The 23,587-nt window shown below is 35.0% G+C and overlaps 1 protein-coding gene across 1 annotated transcript in view; it reads left to right on the top strand.

Annotated features, from left to right (window-relative positions):
• Positions 1–12,309: 12,309 nt before the first annotated feature.
• The window catches only part of LOC131160023 (uncharacterized), a 38,553-nt gene continuing 27,275 nt past the window's right edge, over positions 12,310–23,587 (top strand). Inside the window, exons 1-6 of the mRNA XM_058115308.1 lie at positions 12,310–12,653; positions 12,786–12,852; positions 13,002–13,112; positions 15,565–15,760; positions 23,084–23,169; positions 23,351–23,546. Coding sequence (XP_057971291.1) covers positions 12,563–12,653; positions 12,786–12,852; positions 13,002–13,112; positions 15,565–15,760; positions 23,084–23,169; positions 23,351–23,546 — 747 coding nt within the window. The 5' untranslated portion in view covers positions 12,310–12,562. The remainder of the gene's footprint in view (positions 12,654–12,785; positions 12,853–13,001; positions 13,113–15,564; positions 15,761–23,083; positions 23,170–23,350; positions 23,547–23,587) is intronic.

The following is a 23,587-nucleotide window of genomic DNA, read 5'->3' as shown; positions in this document are numbered from 1 at the left end:
CGTACAGCGGCGTTAACACAAATATCATGATCACGAGGACCATGGACACATAGCAACGGTACCGTGCAAGTGCTAGCCTAGACCAAGCCAACCAGGTTCTGATATCTTATACATATACTAAAATCGTGATACATAGATATCTCATATCATTCATTTTCACATTGATCATATCATTTGCATATATATATATATATATATATATATATACGTGTATCATGAAAATCATCGGCCCGTATGTCGGTATTACACTTTTTAACATAGCACGGCCCATACGCCGGGATTACACATTTTAACATAGCACGACCCGTACGCTGACAAATCACATAGCACAGCCCGTACGCTGGGAAATCACATAGCTCGATCCGTACGCCGGAAAATCACATAGCTCGGCCCGTACACCGGCAAATCACATAGCCCAGCCCGTACGCTGGCAAATCACATAGCCCAGCCCGTACGCTGGTAAATCACATAGCCCAGCCCGTACGCTGGCAAATCACATGGCTCGGCCTGTACGTCGGCAAATCATATATGTATAAAAATATCTCGGCCCGTACGCCGGTTTTCCCATCATAAAAACCCATATCATTCACATTCCCAAAAACAGTATTTCTTAACATTTTACTCATGCCACACAACAGATTTTCCACATATTCAACATACGATCATTTTCACAATATTTTGCAAATATAGAACATATATATATAAGCATTTTCTCAAAAATAAAAACTAGTTTAGTTTATCTCCTTACCTGATTCCTGTAATGCCCCTAATAAAACTACTCCGCACCCGCATGGTTCCTAACTCAACACCCTGAAAATGAAAAATCTCAGAATTAAAGTTCAATATTTCCAAGCATACAATATTTTCCTCAACTGTCAAAAACTCAAATATTGAGTAAAAAGTTTTTACCCAAAAGCATTCAAGTTTAACACCCGAGGGGTTCCCTAACCAATACCCTAAAACTGAAAGCCCCCAATATTAAACTTCAGTATTTTCATGCACACACCATTTCTTATAACTAGCGCAAGACCAAATATGGCTTAAAAAGTTTTACCTCAACTCTGGGATGATTTCCAACTAGCTTTCTCCCATGATCCACTCCAGCAGATTTGGAGAGAACTCCGCCAGGAGCGTCGTGGTGACTTCAGATTGTCGATCCGGCTTAAAAATAGCCCAAAAATGAAGAGAGAGAGAGAGAGAGAGATTGAGACGAAGGGGAGAGAGAGAGAGAGAGAGAGAGAGTGTGTTAACTTCTTTAAGAAGCTTAAATTATCCGAATTTTCATATATATAAAACAGAGGATTTCGTCGATGAGCCCGTTCTTCGTCGATGAGTCCTTCACAAATTTCGTCAACGAGACCCTGTATTCATCGACGAAATTCAGGCTGCCTCATAACCCCTCTCGGTATTTTCTCATCGACGAAGCCCTGTGTTCGTCGACAAAATCTTTAAAACCTTCGTCAACGAAACCTTGTGTTCGTCGACGAAGCTTGGCAGCATCCCTTCTTTTCGCAACTTCCATTTCCCTTTTCTTTTATCATTTAAATTTCATTTAAAATTCAGGTCGTTACACGTTCTCTCTCTTAAGGTGTTTTAGGACAATCCTCCTTATTAAGAGTAATTCTAGTGCCTATTGGTAGAAAGGTTTTTTTGGAATTTTCCATGTTATACCTCTTTAAGATGACATCAATGTACAAAGACTGCAAAAGCCTAAGCAACTTATTAGATTTATCTCTATAGATCTTTATTCCCAACATATAAGTTGTTTCTCCCAACTCTTTCATGGAGAATTGTTTAGATAGCCAAATCTTAGTATTTTGTAATGCTGGTATGTCATTCCCAATGAGTAATATATCGTCAACATACAACACTAAGAAAATAATCGTGCTCCCCCTTGCCTTTTTGTACACACAAGGTTCTTCTTCACATCTAACAAAGTTGAATTTTTCAATTGTCTTGTTAAAACGAATATTCCAACTCCTAGAAGCTTGCTTTAATCCATAAATAGATCTTTGTAGCTTGCAAACTTTATTATGATTAGACGGGGATATGAAACCTTCAAGTTGTGTCATATACACATCCTCTTTCATCTAACCATTAAGGAAAATTGTTTTCATGTCCACTTGCCATATTTCATAATCATAGTATGATGCAATAGCAAATAGAATTTGAATTGATTTGAGCATTGCCACGGGAGAGAAAGTTTCTTCATAGTCAATTCCTTCTTTTTGACAATATCCCTTGGCAACAAGACGGGCTTTGTAGGTCTCCTCCTTTCCGTTTGCTCCAATATTTTTCTTATAAACTCATTTACATCCAATAGGTTTGGTATCCTTTGAAGTCTAAACCAAAATCCATAATTTGTTAACCTTCATGGATTCCATTTCAAATTCCATAGCTTGTTGTCATTTCTTACAGTCATAACTTTGTATAGCCTTTTCAGAGGTTTTAGGGTCATCATCATTATGATCAACCTCATTTTGTGATTCATCTTGCACGATCAAATTTAATTTATTTGGTGCATAACGTTGTCGACTAGACTTTCTAAGACGTCTGTGTACAACTTGCTCACCTTGCACTGGATTTGGTTGTTGCTCAATTGGATCTACAACTGGTTCACTAACCTGTTCTTGAACCATAATTGGTTATTGAACTTCAACTGTTGAAGATGGCAACCTATCTGTCAACTTCATAACATTTAGTATGGGTTGCTCAACTTGCATCTTAAAAGCTCTTGTGTAGATTCATTAGTTTCTTGAACTTCATCAAGTTCCATTTCTTCACCCTGATTTCCTTCTAAAAGAAATTCCCTTCCCAAAAAGGTTACTCATCTAGCCACAAACACTTTATGGTCAAAAGGGTGATAGAAATACTATCCCATTGTTTCTTTGGGATACCCAATGAATCTACACTTATCAGACCTTGAATCAAGTTTGTCCATTTGCAATCTCGTAACATAAGTTGGACAACCCCAAACTTTAATATGCTTAAGGCTTGGTTTACGTCCTTTCCATATCTCATATGGTGTCATAGAGACTGAGTTTGTGGGAACTTTATTTAACAAATATGTTGTTGTTTCTAAAGCATGTCCCTAAAAATTTATTGGAAGATCAGTGAACCTCATCATGGACCTCACCATATTTAATAAGGTTTGATTCCTTCTTTCATACACATCATTATGTTGTGGTGTTCCAGGAGGTGTCCACTGTTAAAGAATCCCATTCTCTTTGAGATATCCAATAAAATCATTGCTAAGATATTATCCTCCTCTATCAGTTCTCAGTATTTTGATATTTTTACTAGTATGATTTTCAACTTCACTACGAAATCTTTTGAACATTTCAAATGAATCAAATTTGTGTTTCATATGATACACAAATCCATATCTTGACATATCGTCAGTGAATGTGATAAAGTAAGAATATCCTCCGTTGGCTTGAATTTTCATGGGTCCACAAACATTTGAATGAATTAGTCCCAATAATTTAGAAGTTCTTTCTCCAATTCCAACAAATAGATATTTGGTTATTTTCCCTTTGAGATAAGATTCACAAGTTGGATATGATTTATAATCATAATTTTCAAGGTAACCCTCCTTGTGCAACTTGTTAATTATTTTCTCTCCAATATGACCAAGCCTACAGTGCCAAAGATACATTTGATTCACTTGAGCATCTCTTTTTCTCTTAAGACAAGGAACATGCATAATCGAATTAGCATGTACATTAAGCAAGACATAAATACCATGTTGGAGATAATCATTCACATATAAATCATCATTAAGATAAATAGAGCAAATGTTATTATTGAAAACAATGCGAAAACCACACTTGTCCAACATAGAAATTGAAATTATGTTTGAAACAAATTTCGGAACATAATAGAAATTTTCTAACACGAGTACTTTGCCCATAGGCATTATTAGATAAATTGATCCTACAGCTAGGGCTGCAACATTTGCACCATTCCAAACTTGAAGATTAGCTTCTCCTTTCTTCAACCTCTCACTGATTTGAAGTCCCTACAACATATTGCATATGTTAAAACTATTGCCAGTATCTAATACATTTTTCATGAAAGTCTCACCTGGCTTCTTCAAAGATGCAAGATACTCCTTGCAATTTCTCTTCCAATGACCTCTCTTCTTGCAAAAGAAACATTCACTATCAACTTGATTAGCTTTGCCCTCTTTGCCATTAGGTTTGGTCACACCACCTTTAGGCGCAATAGGCTTCTTCTTAGGTTTTTTTCCTACCCTTACCCGTCCTTTTGGAATAACTGCCAACCAACGTGATTGTTCCTTTATTCTTCTCACATGCAATTTGATTCTCATAATAATCAACCAACATAGTGAGCATCTCATGAAGATCACAACTCATTTTATTCATGTCCTAGTTAACAATGAATTATGAAAAGGAACTAGGTAGTGACTATAAGATCAAATCTTGAGAAAGCTCCTTGCCAAGTGTGCACCCCAACTTCTCAAGTTGTTCAATAAGATCAATCATATTGATCACATGTACCCAACTTGAGAGCTCACAGTCAGTCTGGATTTAAATAAAGTCTTAGATAGTTGGTATCTAACTGTCCTGCTTTGTGCACCATACATCTTCTTAAGATGTTCGATGATTGCATGTGGATTCATATCCTGATATTTCCTCTGAAGTTCATACCTTATAGATGTCAGTATGATGCATTTGGTAGTAAGACTTTTTTCCAAGTATTTTTGAAAATCCTAGGTAGCCTTAGTATCATCCAAGGATAGGGCTTCTTTGAGGGACTCATCAATTATATCGATAAATTTTTCATGCATGAGAACAATTCTCAAATTTCGGTACCAATCATCAAAATTTGGTCAAACCAATTTGCTGATACCAACTATACCGTGTAGTGTTATATTAAACATTTGGAGAATTATGAGATTAGGAAAAATAAAATAATGTAAGAACACTACATAATAAAGACATAAGCTTTTATCTAAATGATATTTTCACTAATAACATGAACTACGTCGCCCTCATTGTAGTGATATAAAACTCTGTTTTCTTTAGTGGAGTATAGGAATCTTCTAACAATATGAACGAGTCCCTTGGTAGTCAAGTCATTTCTCATACATATTTTAATAGTAAGTACTTTTACAAATTGTATCTCTATACAACTTCTGTAGAGACCCGAATAATTATCGTAATTTAATAATAAGAGGAGGAGAGAAAAGGAATTAAATTTGGAATTTAAATAGGGGTCTCGTCAATGAACATAGCATGTTTGTCGACGAACACGCTTGATGAGATCATCAACGAGAACATGTGTCTCGTTGACAAGAAGATATCGAGAGACTATTTTCAGCTTTGAATTTCATCGACGAGGAATAAGCATTCTTCGACGAACTTCCTTCGTGGCCTCGTCAACGAAGTGATGTGGCTCGTTGACGAGGGCAGGTGTATAACTAGCTTAAACTCGATTTTTTGCATAAATTGCGCGAAGAAACCCCTCTCTCTCTCTCTCTCTCTCTCTCTCTCTCTCTCTCTCTCTCTTGTTCGTCCCCTCTCCCTTCTCTCTAAGATTTTGGGCTGGTTTCTTGCCAATTCGATGATCCGAGGCCACCACGACACTCCTGAGAAAGTTCTCTTCAAGTCTGCTGGAGTGGATCGTTGGTAGGGTTAAATTGGGCTCCATCCCAAATTCAGAGTAAGATTTTTTATTTAGTATTTGACTTTCCTACAGTTGTAAAAAATGTAGTACTTGAAGAAATACTGAAGTTTTGTTCAGAGAGATGTTGTTTTCAAGGTGTTGAACGGGAAACCCTGCGGGTGTAGGACTAGACATTGTAAGGGTTTTCCAGTAGTTGGGTAAAGAAGTAAACTAAAACAGTAATTTTTCATAAAAATTATTATTAGGACTAGACATTGTGGGGGCTTTCTAGTAGTCAGGTAAGGGAGTAAACTAAAGCAGTAATTTTTCATAAAAATTATTATTACTTGATAGTAGAATAATTTTCAGAAAGCATGTGTTATATATGAGCATATTTGTGAAAACGTATATTTGGGAAAATATTGCTGTTACATAGGAATGTATATTTTTGGTATGAAATGTCACGAAATGTGATTTCGAAATAGAATTCATGATTTTATTCAATTTGTGTGGCATGAATATTATTTTACGCATATTGTATTGTGTTAAGTCAATTTTACACAAAAAAACATGTTTGCAGCTATTTTCAGGAATAACATGATAATATAGTAAACTATGATTTCAGAATATATAAAATATAGTACATTTATTCAGATCAGTATGTATGATATGTTCGGCACAAGGTCGGGATTGATAGATGCGCAAGGCCGTAATTATGCATGTTTTCGGCGCAAGGTTGCACTTATGAATGTAATCGGCGCAAGGCTGTAGTTATTTATGTTATTATAGAAAATGCTATCAATCTATTTATGTTAAAACAGTATATTATCATGTACTGTATGTTATTAGAACACGGATGATAGTTCATATCAGTTCCAAGAGCACGGTACCATAGCTATACAATTTAGTTCAGTTCAGACTTGTGTTAACTGTCCCTGCTAGTAAAGGGGGTGGGAGATGGATAGTCGATATGAATTTTAGTGTAGAGTTGTAGACATCCACGTGGAAATTCAAATCAAAGTGCGGTAGGCCCATCACACTTACAAACATTTTTGACTCGGCAGTGGTGGGCCAGCCATTGTCGGGTCCCGCCTTCGGGTTGCATAACTCGTCATGGGGGGTAATACATAACTCATCAAGTATGTGACATTTATTATATATCTAATATAGCACGTAAATATTCATGTTGCCACACAACTATATTTAGTTTATTTCCCTTACTGAGAGGTGTCCCACCCTAACTTAAACCATTTCAAAGGACCCAGAGAGACAGGCGGATCGAGCCCGCCGTTGAGATAGCCTATACTACCCCGCTAGAAGGGTGAGTTTTTGAGTTAGGATCAGTAGGTTTTTGTTGTAAGGTTCTAGATATATCTTTTGATGTTTTGGGGATTGTACATATACAGTATTATAGTGGAATGTAGGTAACTTTAGTATAATGTATATTATGGTTTGATGAATGAAATTTATGTTTACTGCTTCCTAAGTTTCCGTTGTGTATGACAGGTGTGTCCCCGTTACCCACGGGTTCGGGTTGACATTATTATCTCATTAGTTAATGGTATCAGGGTATTTAATAATGATTAATACGGTTGATTATGTAGTAAGTTAAGCAGGTCGTTACAACTTCCATAATTAGCTCCATACGAAATAGTCCCCCGATTGTCAAGTCGTTCCTATTAGCATAGTTGAGTTCGTGCATCACTATGGCAAAGAATCAATTAAATGTCATACTCCCTAGGGTAGTTTAGGCGCATAGTATTAAATTGAATAATTCTTTCCATGCATGCGTTAAATGCAATAAATAATTTTATTTTATTTTTTGAACTACAAGTCTCCCAGTTGTCAGACTGCTCCTTGTAAACAAGAAACAAATGTAACTATTTATTTTGGTGGAAAGCTTTATAATAAAATATCTTATATTTTATTGTCCAAAAACTTAATTTTCAATGGGAGAGAAAAATTATTAAAACAATTTTAATAACATAGTGACCTAATTACCAAAAACATATGAATTTAAATTTAGGTTGTCTACATGCAATTTGTCCTAAATTAATTTACATCACATGTAATGAATAATTCAAAATTATTTGAAGTACAAGTATGCATGTAACAATTAAAAAAAATCAGTATGTTAAATTTCATTTTATTTTTAAATGCATCACATGTAATAATTAGAATAAATCATTATATCACATCTAACTTGAATTTACTAAAATATTTTTTTCATGCTATTATTATTAACATCATATGCTTCAATAACATTAAAAACATATTGCAATTCTACACAAGTGTGACGTGAATAGCATGGTTTGAATTTAAAAATACTTTTCCATTTCAAATGATGCTTGGTTGTTTTGCCACAAATATGTATATATATATTGGCAAACATATTTTAAAAAACACCAAATTTTGGTAAAATAATTTAAACACAAAACTGGCTTTGATACCACTGTGGGATTGTTAGGCATTCAAAACATGCAACAGAAGATTAAAACAATCAAAGATAAATCTATTTGCGTTTAAAATTATTCTAAATATTGAAACAACATACGTGGGAACAAATATTGGAAATAAAAATTCTTCGATAGAACGAATATTTTATGTCTATTCATACCGAAACTGACATTTGTAATCAACCATTTGATCAATGGAAACGATAGACAAACTGAAATATCTCTGTGCTACATCTCTTGGTTTTTTAATAGAATTACTTGTTGCAAGTGTAACAACCTTATCTAATCTCCTAACCTTTATATTTTCCTTTGCGCCTCTTTGTTTTCTAGCTGGAGGAGCCTTTTTATTTTCCTTTGCTTCTTCTTCAATCAATGAGATGGAATATGAAGAGTGCACAGGACAATCAATAAGATGGGATATGAAGGGTGCACATGACATTGTGATTGATAGTCACCATATTTATTTCATAACAATATACATATATATTGGCAAATTATTTTTGTCCATGAAATAACCAAGAGATGTTATCAAATTTCTATTTTAAATAGGAAATCATCATTTTGTCTCTAATATTAATTATATTCTCGGTGCTAGCCAAAAATATAATAATATTCCATTTAGACTAAAAATTTTATTTATTTGACTAAATTAAATTATCAAATTTAATTATCAAATAATAAAATAGATAATCTACCAGCAAAGATCAGAAAACTCATTAGTGTGCAACCCCATAGGTTCAATACTAAACCCGTAGTAAGTTGGTCAAACTAATATACTAATAAAGGTCGTCGTCTACCAACACTCCTTAATGACCATATAGCATAAAGTACACAATTACGTTCCGTAAAAGAATAATGCAGTATTTTTTTCTATTATTACAGCTCCGGGTATACCCTAAGATATGGTCCAACTGTCAAGTCCCAATAGGTAACCTACTGTGTTCTATGTCTATTATAACTGACTAATGAGTGACATAAGAAACTCATTTTCTTTTTTCATTCAATTGCCTTGGCCAAGGTCTTAATTTGTCGTTATGATTAATGACAACATAGAGCTCAAACTCATTACCAAAAGTTGACGGATTCCATCTCGATCAATCATTAATTCTACAAGTATTAAATCATACCCAATATCCTTTCAATTATCACTCTAAGGCAATAGATGTTCAGAATCAAAGTACGATAAATAACATGTTAATTACTATGAATATCTTGGGTAAAAAAAAATTCTTGCATTATATTCCTCAATAAAATATCATATTGACAGTTTGATGGTAATTTTAACCATTAAGAATATTTCAATTGAGTCAGTTCAATGATCATATCTTCATATGCATAATTTATATATGTAATTTAGTTAATGAGATCAACTAATCTCTATCTTATAAAGACCACCACATATGTATTGATCTAACTGGATCAATAATGTCCTAATATTAATGATCCTATGACCAATGACAATGAAGATTAAGTAGTAAAAGGTCTAACTCTCATTATCACAATCTCCATCAAAATGACAAGCCTATAAATTTAATCAAAGATCTTTATTTAGTTAATTAAATGACTAAATAATAAAACTGCTATTAATCAAAGCTATTGATAAAAAATGTGTTCAAACTATGTTAGATTGGATCTTGGGCATACTAATTCTATCCCCAACACAAAGTTGCTTCATCGTGTTACCGGAGTTCAATATTTGCACGGTTTAAAAAGTTTAGCTAGTGATTGGACTTTAATTAAGATGGATAACTATTTTGCAATTTTTGTCTCTTCTATCTATTGACAAGACATTTGCTAACAACTTTTGGGGGTTTAATTCAAAAATCTTAAATAATTGCATGTACATTAATCATCAAGCGCTTAGTTCCTTTATTTAGTTATGACTTGTATTCTGAGTGATTATCCACTTGAAGCATGCTATGATTTATATTTAAGGGGCTATCCACTTGAAGTTTGTCAAACGAAAGCTCATTGTATACTTAAACCAAACCTAGTAGGGGTGCAATGGGGATGGTGTCGGGGGTGGAGTGAAACCCCCTCATCGAACGATGCAATTTGTTTACGGCAGGGTGCAATGTAATTATATTATCATATGAGAGTATTTTGAAATTTTCATGCTGGGTTATATATGCATATTGTAGTTGATGGTTGAAACCCTAAGGTAGTTTTTATATGACGACAGTGAAAATTGTACAAGGGCTCCGTGGAATTAAACACATTATTGAAACACGTAAATTCATTGTTCTTCTTCTCTCTTTTGATTTTCTCTATTTTTTTATTTGTTTTCTATGCACATGTAACCCTAAGGCATGATTTCACAACATCCTTTATAAATGACAAATTGCATGTATGTGTGTGTGTGTTTCAAACTGGGATTGAATACACATTGGTACTTATAACTCATCTCCATATTGATACTACCATCTCATATTGCAAATTGTTGTCTCAAATCTATAGTTTTTCCTACAAATTTTGAGGCTACCATCATTTGAAAGTCTATTATAAATAAGTAGTTCTCTCTTAGTAAGGGACATTTTTAATACAACCACACTAATAAAAATTTGATGATGTCTTCTAATTTGGTATAGATAGTGGAGATTGGTGCCAATCTCCAAAGCCAGTCGTCGTAGTTTAATTAAGAAGGATATCTACAAGCAGTATTAGTCTCTTGTACCCATTAACATGACTTTTTGGGGGTATAATTTGAGAAGAATCGACAATTACACTTTGGACTCTAATCATCTAGTTCTATTGTGAATGGCATGTTGCCCACGTGGAAAAGTTACTAAGTCATCTTATTATCTTTACGCTACTTGTCTCTCTCTCGCTCGCCCGCTCGCTCATTTTCAAATAAGAATTAGCTACACATCAATAGGTAGCTCACTACTCGCCCTTCTACTGCCATCTTGTATTACTATTGTCGGCTTAATGTTATAAGTCACACCCAACCCTATGTTTCTTTCAACACATTCCAAGACTTACCATTTTTTAGAAGTCTAATGCAAATGTGCAATTCTCTTATAGTAAGGGATACACGTACCGCAACAACGACAACCAGAGTTTGATAAAATCTTCTTATGACTAAGACTTAATTTAGACTACTCAGTGGAGTTTGCTACCAATGCCTAAATTTCACACTTACATAGAAGCAAAATATTTTTTTTCCTTATTCTAATGGTATTTCATACACATGTTGGGTGCTTAAACAAGTTTTCGCGTGCATATATCAAAGAAGGAAATTACATAACATTTATTTTGGAGTTGTAATGACCATAGCAATATAGTTTGCTTATAACCTCTCTATTTGCATTTTTTCTAGTCTGGCATGAATCAATGGTCGATTGGATGGCTAATCTAATGCAAGTGCATCTAATCATATACTATTTACACATATACTATTTACACTCATTTTTTTTTTTATATTTATTCAAATATTGATATTTTTTTGTAATTACATGGATAAGTAAAAACTCCTGCTATTTTTAAAATTGAACTTATTGCCTTTTCTCATTGATTTTCAAGATTTAAGAATATTTTATTTATCTTTGGAACTCACAACAATTGTAGCCTTCTTACTGACAACTACATATATCATTGTTCCATTTTCATTCTAATATTTGTTGCTATGCTCAACAAACCTTCAAAAGTACTATAGGACGGTATACTTGGGTTCATGATTCTCATTAAGAAATATCAAATTAGTTGATTTTTATCTCAAATACTCCCTTGGTACTATATTGATGTTATTCCTACTTCTACATATATTTTCCGTTTTACTTACAAAGTAGACATCAGCATTGTTTTCATACATTTTTCTTTGATATGATTCATTTTTTTAAAAAATACGTTTAGACCAAGGATTTTGTTTGGAAAAAATAAAGGAAAGGAAAATAAGAAAATTTATTTTTTCTTATACTTTTCTTATCTATTAATTACTATAAAAATAAATTTAATTTTGAATATGACTAAAAATTAAGAAAAAATAAATATTAAAAATTTGTAAAATAAAAAATTTGGTTATAGATTTGATATAATTTTTATTTTTTTTTATAATTAAACAAAAAAATGTGAATTTTTTAATATATATATATATATATATATATATATATATATTATCTTTTTGAGTTGCAAACGAAACTCAAAAATATTTTATATTAGAAAATATTTTTAAAAAAGCAGTAAAAAAACTTATTTCTAATTGAATTAAACGGGTTCAGAAAATGCCGCCCGGTTATTGAATCATATGGATGAACCCGAACCGTAACCTTAACGAAGGATGCCTTTGAAAATGGCGACTCGATCCTTCTCCAACTGAAACAGAGAACGCAGTTCCAAAGCAGCCAGCTTGAACCCCAGTGAAGGCTGCGCGCCGCCTTCCGACGCATCTCGCCGCCTGACGGAGGCTGGAAGCCGCCGGCGCCTGATATTTCTCTCCATTCCCCATTCTCACCCGCAGATCTAAGCTCTTACGGATCATGGGGAAGGAAAGTGAGGCATCGGCCATGGAAATTGACGCTCCAAAATCACATGCTTCAGATCAAATCAACCCTAAGTTCTCAATCAATGGTCTCGCTCCCACTTTTTCTCTCATGTACATTTGTTTATATATATATATATATATATTTCTCATGCAACCACTAGTTTTCCAAAATTTGTGGTGCTTGTTTTGATTGGATTTCATTTTGGTTTGGTTGTCAGTTTTGCAGCTCTTGAAATCTGCTCAGATGCAGCACGGATTACGCCACGGGGATTATACTCGATATCGGTATGTGCGAATCTGGTAGGGTTTTGATTGATTAATTTGCTTTATAGGAGCTAGCGGCTGTGCAGGTTGGTCGATAGAAGGCTTTATCTAGGGTTTAATTAGTGATTTTTGGCGTCATTATTTTGAGACATATAATTGGTGAGTTGCAGGAGGTATTGCACCGCTCGATTAAGGCGGCTGTATAAATCATTGAAATTTACCCATGGTCGGGGTAAATATACTCGACGGGCCATCACTGAAGCCACCGTCACCGAAGTGAGGTTTGTGCATTGCTTGAAAATTGATGGCTCTTGTTGTGCAGTTGCCCTTGTTTGTTTGAATGATTCCCTCCCCTCTGTTTATTAGTCGGGTGTGATTGTTATTCATAAATATTATATATAATTGAGCAAATAAAATTCTTCCATTTTTCCTGCCCATATTTCCTCTATAGTTTTACAAGAGAGTAAGCTAGAAGCCGCTAATTAAAATAAAATTATCAAATTCGATGAAAATGCACATTTATTATGGAAAGTTTTCTTGTGACTTTGTGAGAGTGAGAAAGTCAATGCTAGTCAATATGCTACTGCTTAGGGTGGGAGGCAGTGGCCCATTGGGTTTTTAGAAAAATGGTAGAAAAGAATTTATAGCTATATAGATATATATATATTTTTGCTAAGGATCATGCTTTTGAATTTTATATCATTTTAAATGTATAAAAGGGCGTCCCTAGGCCATATGGCTCCTTACTTTGGGGGACTGGATATAAGATATAAGATCATTCTTTACTTTACCTCAACAATGCACTATTTTTTGTGATTCGTGAATGGAGGTTGGGATTAAAACTTGTAATTATATGAGGTTGCAGTTTAATTTTACCCTATATGTTTTCATTTGTTCATTACAGCGTCAAGCATAACTTTTATTGTAAACCTTCCTTTGTGCCACTAGCCAGATATTTCACACCTGGTGAAGGGACATGCAGCAGTAGCCAAAACGCTCTTATTTAACTAGTTAGCCAAAAATTATTGTGGTTTACCAACAAACACATTCACAATAGTTGACTAAGTGGAAGCAGTAAGCAATTCATGAATGCAAATGGCAAACAAGCAATAAACATTGAAGCAACATAATTCATTAACAACGTATTCACAAGCAACATGTAATTAACAAGGGAGGCAAGTAGGCTAAACACTATTAACAAATGTTGGTGAGTTTTACAAGAGCGATAAACACTCACCTTCCCCTAAAGATCTTTATATATTATTTTAGCTTTGACATTAGGAGATATCAAATTGTCTAAGGAGTCATACTCCCATTTTACACTAAGAGTCTAAGACATAAACACAGTCAAAGCATAAACCCTATACTAGTATTTACATGATGGTAACCCATTGCATGAACACGAGGCAAGCCGTCACAGGCCAGCATAATGCCCTGAACAAGCTTGGGTCATGACACTTTCAATGACCATGTGAAAGAAGTCAAGCTACATTGTATTGATTCTTCATTTGGTTCCAAAGAGGACTTACAGAGAGAAAAAAGGTCATAAATGTGGGAATTTGAGCTGTTTGCTCTACCTTTTAAGTTTTCCTTTTGATGTGGGAATTTAAGAAGATAAATAAATGAAGATTTCGGGTTGGGTTCTAATGAATGAGAAAGTGATTACGCAGTAAAAAATTCTGTATGTGTCACATGAGATGCATGTTCCATAAGTGAATAGTTCAAATTGGGTTATAGTTGAAGTAAATTGCAAGCCATAACTTCTTTCTTCCTTCAAACCAATATAGAATAATATTTTGAAAATTTTAAATAAAAAATGACACCATAGGAGGCATCGAGGTTTTGCTAAGGCCTGTTGTTTCTTCATGTATTTTTTCTCTAGTCAAAGGCTTAAGCATGTTGATCCAAATGGAATGAGTACTGTTACTTCTAGTGGATATTATGTTATGTTATCACATGTTGATCCAAATGGAATGAGTACTGTTACTTCGAGTGGATATTATGTTATGTTATCAATTTTTTTTTTAACAAAATGGATGCATTTAGGTTTGCATTACTATCAGGAAATGCAGTTGTTTCTTTTATTTATGTACGAAAATGAACTGAGATCTATACTTCTCGCAGTCAGCAATCTGTTCATCTCATAAAACAAAATGTTTGCATGCTGTTATCTTAATAGATCAGCCATGAAGTTGATGTATGTTTCATTTAGAGTTTATCAAAAAATTTTTTTGTTTTCCATAAACCATTCTATATGTTTTGTGATTGCGGCTGCTGACATATTCCATCTTGTTTAATTTTTATATTGGTAGATGTATGGCATGCACTTTCATTTTAGTTTTTGTGGCTAAGAAGCATAAATGTGTGTATGCTACATACTCGGTCGGAACACAGGTTGAATTGTGATGTCATTTTACGTTGGAATTAGAAACCTAATGTCTGTAAAAAATGAGTATTATTTCTTCTTAAATATTATTTATCCATTTTGTTGAACGTGTTTTTTCATAGCATCAGCATGTCTACAATGAGCACTAGATAATTTTTTCTTTATATATTTGATTTGGAAACAGCAATCTTTAGGATCAGTTTCTGTATGTTAGTTGTAAAACATCTTTTCAACTCTACATAGTAATGAATATTTATATGGATAACCCTACAGCTAATGGGCACTTACATGGTTAATTCTGCAGTTAATGAATATTTAATTGCTTGTATTATTTGGATCCAAAATAGGTTTCTCCATCTAGTTCTTTACACAGCAGAAAGGGCTTGGAGCCATGCCATGGAGAAAAAACAGCTACAAGATGGTCCAAATGCACACCAACGCATCTACTTAATTGGTAGGCTGAGGAAGGCAGTAAAATGGGCTACTTTATTTTCACAGCTGTGTTCAATCAAAGGAGATTCTAGAACATCTTTAGAAGCTGAGGTGTGTTGACATTTTAAGAATTACAAGCTCTATCAGTTCTATTTATTGCTTTTCATATGTTGCCATGGTTATTTCACAGGTAGGATAATTTTGTTTTAATTATCTTGATTTTGTTGTTACACTCAATGATAAGGGTGTCGCACAGTTACACCCAAACCTGAAGCCTGAAGGTCAGTAGCACAAGTCACAAAACAGCCTCTCCAAATGTGTGGTGGTAAGGGCCATGCCCTCCCTGGAGTCCTGATCATATGGAATTTGAGCCTTATGCATTTTGAGTTGCATTTTATCTTTATTTTGTTGTAATTTTCCATCCTTTCCAATTCTTGAAGGGTTTTGCAGTGCCTTAACTGCCATCCTAAATTGTTTATTGTATATTTAGATCTGACATACCTTTTTATGAAAGTCAGTCATTCGAATGATTATGAGCATTCCAGAACAGTACCATGCACTAGTAAAGTATTATAATCTTGTAGTGATGTTTTAGAAAGATAATTTATATTTTAGTTTGTTAATGTTAGCATTTTGTGTCACCAGCTGTACATATCTCTATATTTCAATATTTAAGTTATAGAAGGAACTCTAGAGTTGTTGAATGGTCAAGATTTAGGTGCCATTTGATTGAACTGATGCTCTTTGGGTAAAGCTATTGTCTCTTAGTACCTCTAACTGAATTAGCATTTTGTAGGTTGCTTGATTGGCCAGAGCCCTTTTCGGAATCGTTTTGACAAATTTACCCTTTACAAAAGTCATAAATTTTTTTGAAATGTTAAAATTTGTGCTGAAAAATTGCTTTCCAATGCCCTTGAAATTGAAACAAGGGTCAAATTTTTTGTAAATCATTTAAAATTAATTGAAAACTTGAATTTACAACAAAGTTTGTTTAAATCTAAGGAACAAAATTTCCTTTTTATTGAAATTGAGATCCAAAGCCCTCCAAATTGAAATTTCTGTCTAAGTATAAGTCTTTTTTTTTGTTGAAAATAAAGTTTCTCACTAGAAGGCCTGAATGGTAGCATTTTCTAATAATTTCTTTGTTTATCAAAAAAACCAAAAAAAGAGTGATGGCTTTATGACTTGAAATTTTATGCAAAATCAAACTCACACATTAATGACAACATTATAGTCAACCTTCTATATATGAATTAGTTGTATTTGCTTAGTAAGTAATATATAACTGATTTATGAATTTCATTATATCTTATCTTGATACAAATGAATTTATTTATATTAACATGTTTATTATATTATACCTTGCACACCACATGCTTATTTACAATATTTTAGTTTTATATCTTGTATTATTATGTCTATGAACAATTTCTAAAGTTTTCATAAAAAAATTTTTTAGTACTCATTTCCATCACTTTTTAAAAATGAAAATTGAAACTTGGAGCTGACATTGAAATTTTTATATTTTTGTAGCATTGAAATTCAAGTCCAAATTGAGGTTTCTTGGCAAAAATAACTATTGTAGTCTCTGTCCCTCTCATGATCTCTCCATCTCAGACTAGGCTCCTTCTCACCCTTGTTGCTCAACCTTGTTCTCTTACAGAATTTGGCAACAGCAACAAAAATTCCCTAACGACCCTGTTAATGGTTATTTAATATTTTAGCATTGTTATTATTTTGTGTTAGTTTTGATAGTAATAAGTGTGAGTTATTAAGGGTGTTATGGTCATTCCTATTGTACTTTCATATGTTATAAATAGAGGGAGAGACTTATCATTGTTTAGGTCTTTCATTTTATCCAATTACTCAAACAAGGTATTAGAGCATGATCCAAACTAAACCCTACACTCCTCAGCCGTTGCTGGAAAACTCCATTCCTGCGGCTGTCCTTCCTAGATTCACCTCCATCCCATATTATTTCACAAAAATCAACCATACACCCATAAACAGAACCACCACCACCCCCCCTGGCCGGACAACTCACCCCACAAAACCCCATCGCTGGAGGAGCCACCATGCACTGGCCAAATGCCGGCAGGGCCAATCCCATGCGCCAGCGAGTGAGTGAATTTCTGGTCACCTATTTCTTTTTTCTTTTTACTCTGCCATGCTCTGATTCCTTCTTTAGACTATATTATCAAGCTGTTAGGCCAGTTTTTGCTAAAAAATTCGAATTTTTCTGACTATGCGCTCATGGCATTTCATTAATGTCTGTTCAAGGCTTGTGAAGGCTTCTTTCTGAGTTTTTTGGAGCCGTGGCAGCATTCATATGTTCATTTGTGAGGCTGTGGCAGCACTATATCCGTTGGTGAGTTGTTCACCTCGTCCGTGGCAGTGTGGGACCTAAGGAATGGTTGTTTGATGCTTTGTAAATCTGTTTATCAATTGTTAATGAGTTTATTGGGTCTGAAACAGTGGGATTTGCTGTGTTTTTTGATTCACTATTCTAATTCCTTCAATATACCAAAATATCAAGCTGTTAGGCATGTGTTTTTGCTCCAAGATCCAATCGTTGTTGAGACAATGCACTCATGGTAGTTTGTTAGTTGTTGTTTGGTGTTAGCAACGGTCATTGGTGACCTTCTTGGGGCAGTGACAGTGCTCATAAGCAGGATTTGTGTGTGTGTGTGTGTGTGTGGAGGCTGTGGCATTGTTGCTTTCTTTGGGGCTGCATCTGAGGTTGTTGGTGATTTGTTCATGGTAGTTTTGGTGGTTCACCTCTCCAATTGTTCCAGTGCTGAGTGTTGCTTTCTTGGAGCTGCGCATGATTTTCTTGGTGCTATGGCAGCCTTGTACTGATTTATTTATGGCTTGTTCATGGTAGGTCACCTTGTTCGTGGTTGTTCCAATTGTTTCTGCAATTAATCTTATGATCATTGGTTTGAGTTTGTGAATGTTGGGAGTCGGGACAACGTTTGCAAATCCCAAAAGTGTGATTCCTTTGTTAGCCATTTGTTTGAGTGAACTGCATTCAGTGACTATATCAGAGGAGTATTCAAGGTTTCTATAGTATCAATTGTGTCAGCAAGCATCTTATCACATTGCTTCTTTTGCCCAGAAAGGTAGTCCTACAGTCTGCTTGTCATTTGGTATCTTTCCTACTAGCCTTTGGATTATCGATTCTGCTGCCACTGACTGTATAACAGGTGCAACCAACTTCTTTTTTGATCTCCAATGTCTTAAAAATCTCCTTCAAGTTACCTTTGCTGATGGGTCCACTATTACTGTTAAGGGGATAGGAGCCATAAATCCTATTCCTTCTATCTTTCTTTCTTCTGCTTTTTACATTCCTAAATCTCCTTTCAATCTTATGTCAGTTAGTAAGCTTACAAAGTCACTAAATTGTTCTATCACATTCCTTCTTGATTCTGTGGTTATTTAGGATCTGAAGACGGGAAAGACAATTAGTACAGGATGTGAGGCTCGTGGACTTTACTACTTTGAGTTGCCTTCTCCACCCATTGCCTACATAATTGCAACTACACCATTTCAAATTTATTGTCGCTTTGGTCATCTGTTCTTGGACAAGTTGAAAAAGCTAGTTCTTACGTTGAATTCTATGTCTAATCTTGAGTGTGAGCCCTGTCAATTGGACAAGCATCATCGTGTTCGCTTTGCTCCCCGAGTCGACAAACGGGTGGTTAGTCTTTTCATGCTTGTCCATTTTGATATTTGGGGTCCTAGTCGTGTGACATCAAAGTTGGGGTTTCGGTACTGTGTTACATTTGTTGATGACTACTCTAGGATGACTTGGTTATATTTAATGAAAGATCGTTCCGAGTTGTTTGATATCTTTTGTGCTTTTTGTTCCCAAATAAAGACTCAATTTGACATGCCAGTTAGGATACTTCATAGTGATAATGCAAAGGTGTACTTCAGTACCCAATTCAATACTTATATGACTAACTCTGGTATGATCCATCAGTTCTCTTGTGTCCACACTCCACAACAAAATGAACTTGCAGAGTAGAAAAACAAGCATATTCTTGAAGTCACTCGTACCCTATTGTATCAAATGAATGTCCCCAAAGTCTTTTGGGGTGATATTGTGCTCAAAAGGGATATTCAATGTTATAGTTCTACCTTACATCGATTCTTTGTCTCTGCTGATGTTAACTTTTTTGAATCTCCACAATACTACTTTGATTCCTTGAGTTTTGTTGACCTTGACGAGTCTCTTCCTCCGCCTTGCCTTCTAAATCCAAACCTAGTATCTGTGCGAAATCCTCCTACATCTTCATCTAGTTTGAGTCCTTCGCGTTGCTTGAATCATCCCAATTCGTAGGTATACACATGACGACTCAAGGGGGAAGTGCCTCCTCTAGCTTCTACTACTATGCCTCTAGTTCCCTCGTCGGATGATCTTATTTCTTGTGATGTTGATCCTCCAATAGCTGTTTAAAAAGGTTAACACACTTGTACCCATTATCTGATCTCTAATTTTGTTTGCTATGATTTCTTGTCACCCTCTTGTTACTATTTTGTTAGTACTCCGTCTTCTATTGCTTGTCCAAGATCTATTTCTGAACCCCTATCCCATTCTGGGTGGAGGGCGACAATGGTTGAAGAGATGTGTGCAGTACATGATAATGATACTTAGTATTTGGTACCTCCTCCTCTTGATAAGTCTGTGGTTGTTGTTGGGTGTACAATGTGAAAGTCAAACTTGATGGTTCTGTGGCTCGTTTGAAGGCCCGCCTTGTTGCTAAGGGGTATACTTAGGTGCATGGTTTGGATTATTTAGACACATTCTCCGCGGTTGCTAAACTTGCCGTAGTACATTTGTTCATTTCTTTTGCCACCACTTGTCATTGGCCTCTACATCAGTTAGATGTGAAAAATGCTTTCCTACATGGTGATCTTCATGAGGAGGTATATGGAGCAACCCCTTGGGTTTGTTGCTCAGGGGGAGTCGATCTTAGTATGTTGGTTCAAGAAGTCATTGTATAAATTAAAACAATCTCCAAGAGCATGATTTGGCTGTTTTAGTGTTGTAGTACTTGACTTTGGCCTTCATCTGTGTGTAGTAGATCACTCCAGGGCCTAAAGCTTTTTCTACAGTGTAAGTTTCAGACCAAAGACTTGGTACCATTAAAGTACTTCGTGGGTATAAAAGTATTGAGATCTTGTACGGGAACTGTCATAGAGGAAGTATGTTCTTGATCTTTTAGACGAGACGGGGTTGTTGAGATCCAAACCTGTTGATACACCCATGAATCCTAATAGTAAGTTAATGCCAGATATGGATGATTTGTTGCCTAACCTAGGTTGATACCAGATATTTGTTGGAATTGAATGGTCTCACAGTCACTTGACTTGATATATCCTTCGCATTAAGTGTTGTGAGTTAGTTTCTCAATTCCTCGAGAACAAGTCACTTAGATGAAATAATTCGCATTTTTGAGACGTCTCAAAGGTGCACTAGGGAGAGATCTCTTATATCAGGATTGGGGTCACACTCATATTCAAGGATATACAGATGCAGATTGAGTCGGATCACCTTCCGATTGAAGATCCACAACCTGGTATTGTATCTTTGTCGGTGGTAATTTGGTGCTTTGGAAAAGTAAGAAACAAACTGTGGTTGCCAGGTTGAGTGTTGAGTTAGAGTATAGGGCTATGGCGCACACACTACATGTGAACTTGTTTGGCTGAAGAACATGTTGAAAGAACTAGGTTTTCCACATTCTCAGCCTATGGAGTTGATGCATGATAATCGAGCTGCTATTTATATTGTCTCTAACCCTGTCTTCCATGAGTGGACAAAGCACATTGAAGTTGATTGCCACTTTATTTGAGAAAAACTTGTACAGAAGCTCATTACGACCACTATTTATATTGTCTCTAACCTTGTAGCAAGATGCACGTAGAACAATTTGTTTTCATACACTGGTGAGTAATGGGTGGCTCTAGCTACAATTCAGGATTTTTTGAAAGTGAAATTTTGGGATTTTGGAAGGAGAGAGAAAGGATATTTTGGTGCTGCGCTTTAAAAAAAAAAAAAATCCTGTGGTCATCTTGGGTGAAAAGGAGTGCTAGAGTTTTTAAAGATCAAAAGACTTCTCCAAGGTTGCTTTGGGAGAAATTATTTTTCTTGCTTCTTTTTGGGCTCATATTTTTGGAGTTTTTGGGGTTTTTTTGCTGTCTGACATTCAAAGGGCTTGACAAGCATATCTGATGTAATTTGTTAGTTTTACCTGTTTTTTCTTTTGTGCTTTTTGCTGGGGGATTTCTTATCCTCATTTTATTGTAATTATGGTTTATTTTTAATGGATTTGTTTTATTATCTAAAAAAAATATGGAGAGGGTCATCCTCACAAAAAATTGATGGTATCATCCACGTACAAGAGATTTGTCACATCCATGGACCTTCCATTCCTGCCAACTCTGAGGCCTTTAAGGTGCCTGCCTTTGGTAATATTTTTCAAGATGAGGCTCAACACCTCCATCACCATAATGTGCAAGAAGGGGGACAATGTGATGGAATATTTAACATTCTTTTCTTCCATGCTCAAAGCTCCAGAAAAGTGGTACTTTCGTCATGTGTCACTTCCCCACCTTTGCTAGCCTTACCATGCAAGGATGAAACTAGGGTTTTATGCTGAGGGGAGGGGGGATAATATTGAGAAAGAGAAAATATGGGAGAAAATTTTGATAAAATGCAAAAAAAAAAAAAAAAAAAAACTAGCTAAGAACCAAAAATTGTTAAAGGGAGCTATACATATGATCAATTTCCAAAAAGAAATCATATATAATGTTTGTAAATTATGTCAAATATTTTTGTAGTTCATTGCTTAAGTAATTAATTTTGACAAGTACAACATTATGTATAGTTGTATAGAACAATAATGTCTATATTGGTAAATGCAAAGTCTTCTGTCTGACATTTTGCAAGGAATCAACATTTTGATAGTGGCATTTTTAAATGTTAAATATAAGAATATTGAGATTTTATGACTTTCAGCCGGCTCAATATTTGATAACAGTTAGGCTAGTTCTATGAGATAGTGCATGGGTTACAACTCATACATAAGAAGGCCAGTTGGATGTGTTTACATGACATTGACACTTCGGTGCATGTGCCTTGCGTGATTGACCTTGACCTGAACGTTTTTTTTTTTTTTAAATGTTATGTCCTTGAATATCTTTTTGCCCTTGATAATGGTGCATTAGATTTAGCAACTGCCAATGTGTTTAATCATGTATATCATTGTGATTATTCATTTTTAAACATCTATTGCCATTAACTAAGTATAGAAATTCTTTTATGTTAAGATAGTAGTCTTCATTTTGAGCAGTATTCTATCCCTTACTGAAAATGTGACATGACTTTGTCCATTCTCAATTGAGCACGTTTCGATGTCGAATTTGTAGGCCTATGCCTCTTACATGAAAGGGACTCTGTTGTTTGAACAAGATCGGAATTGGGATACTGCATTAATGAATTTCAAGAGTGCCAGGTTCATACTAATCTCTGTAATGCACACTAATGCACACATGCATAATATCTCTGTAATGCAAACTTGATTATTCTCCTTTTCTCTTTGGTGAAACTAGGGTCCAACAGAGGACAGCAGCTAGACTTAGCATTCTGCTTGGTTTATATTTATTTTTGTCTGGCTAACTATATTAATTTAATAGGGCCGTTTATGAGGAACTTCGGAAATATGGAGATGTGGAGAATCAAGTTTTGTGCCGTGAGCGTGTTGAGGAGTTAGAACCAAGTATCCGGTATTGCCTGCATAAAATTGGCGAGTCAAACTTACAAACTTCTGATCTATTACATATTGGTGAAATGGAAACACCTGCGCTGGACCTTTTCAAGGCTAAACTGGAGGTGAATCTGATTATTTCAAACAGTAAGCCATGCATGTCGTA

The sequence above is a fragment of the Malania oleifera genome, chromosome 7 (assembly GCF_029873635.1).
Source record: "Malania oleifera isolate guangnan ecotype guangnan chromosome 7, ASM2987363v1, whole genome shotgun sequence".
Taxonomy (NCBI): Eukaryota; Viridiplantae; Streptophyta; class Magnoliopsida; order Santalales; family Ximeniaceae; genus Malania; species Malania oleifera.
The sequence above is the reverse complement of the archived record's forward strand: the minus strand, read 5'-3'. Positions and strand labels throughout refer to the sequence as shown.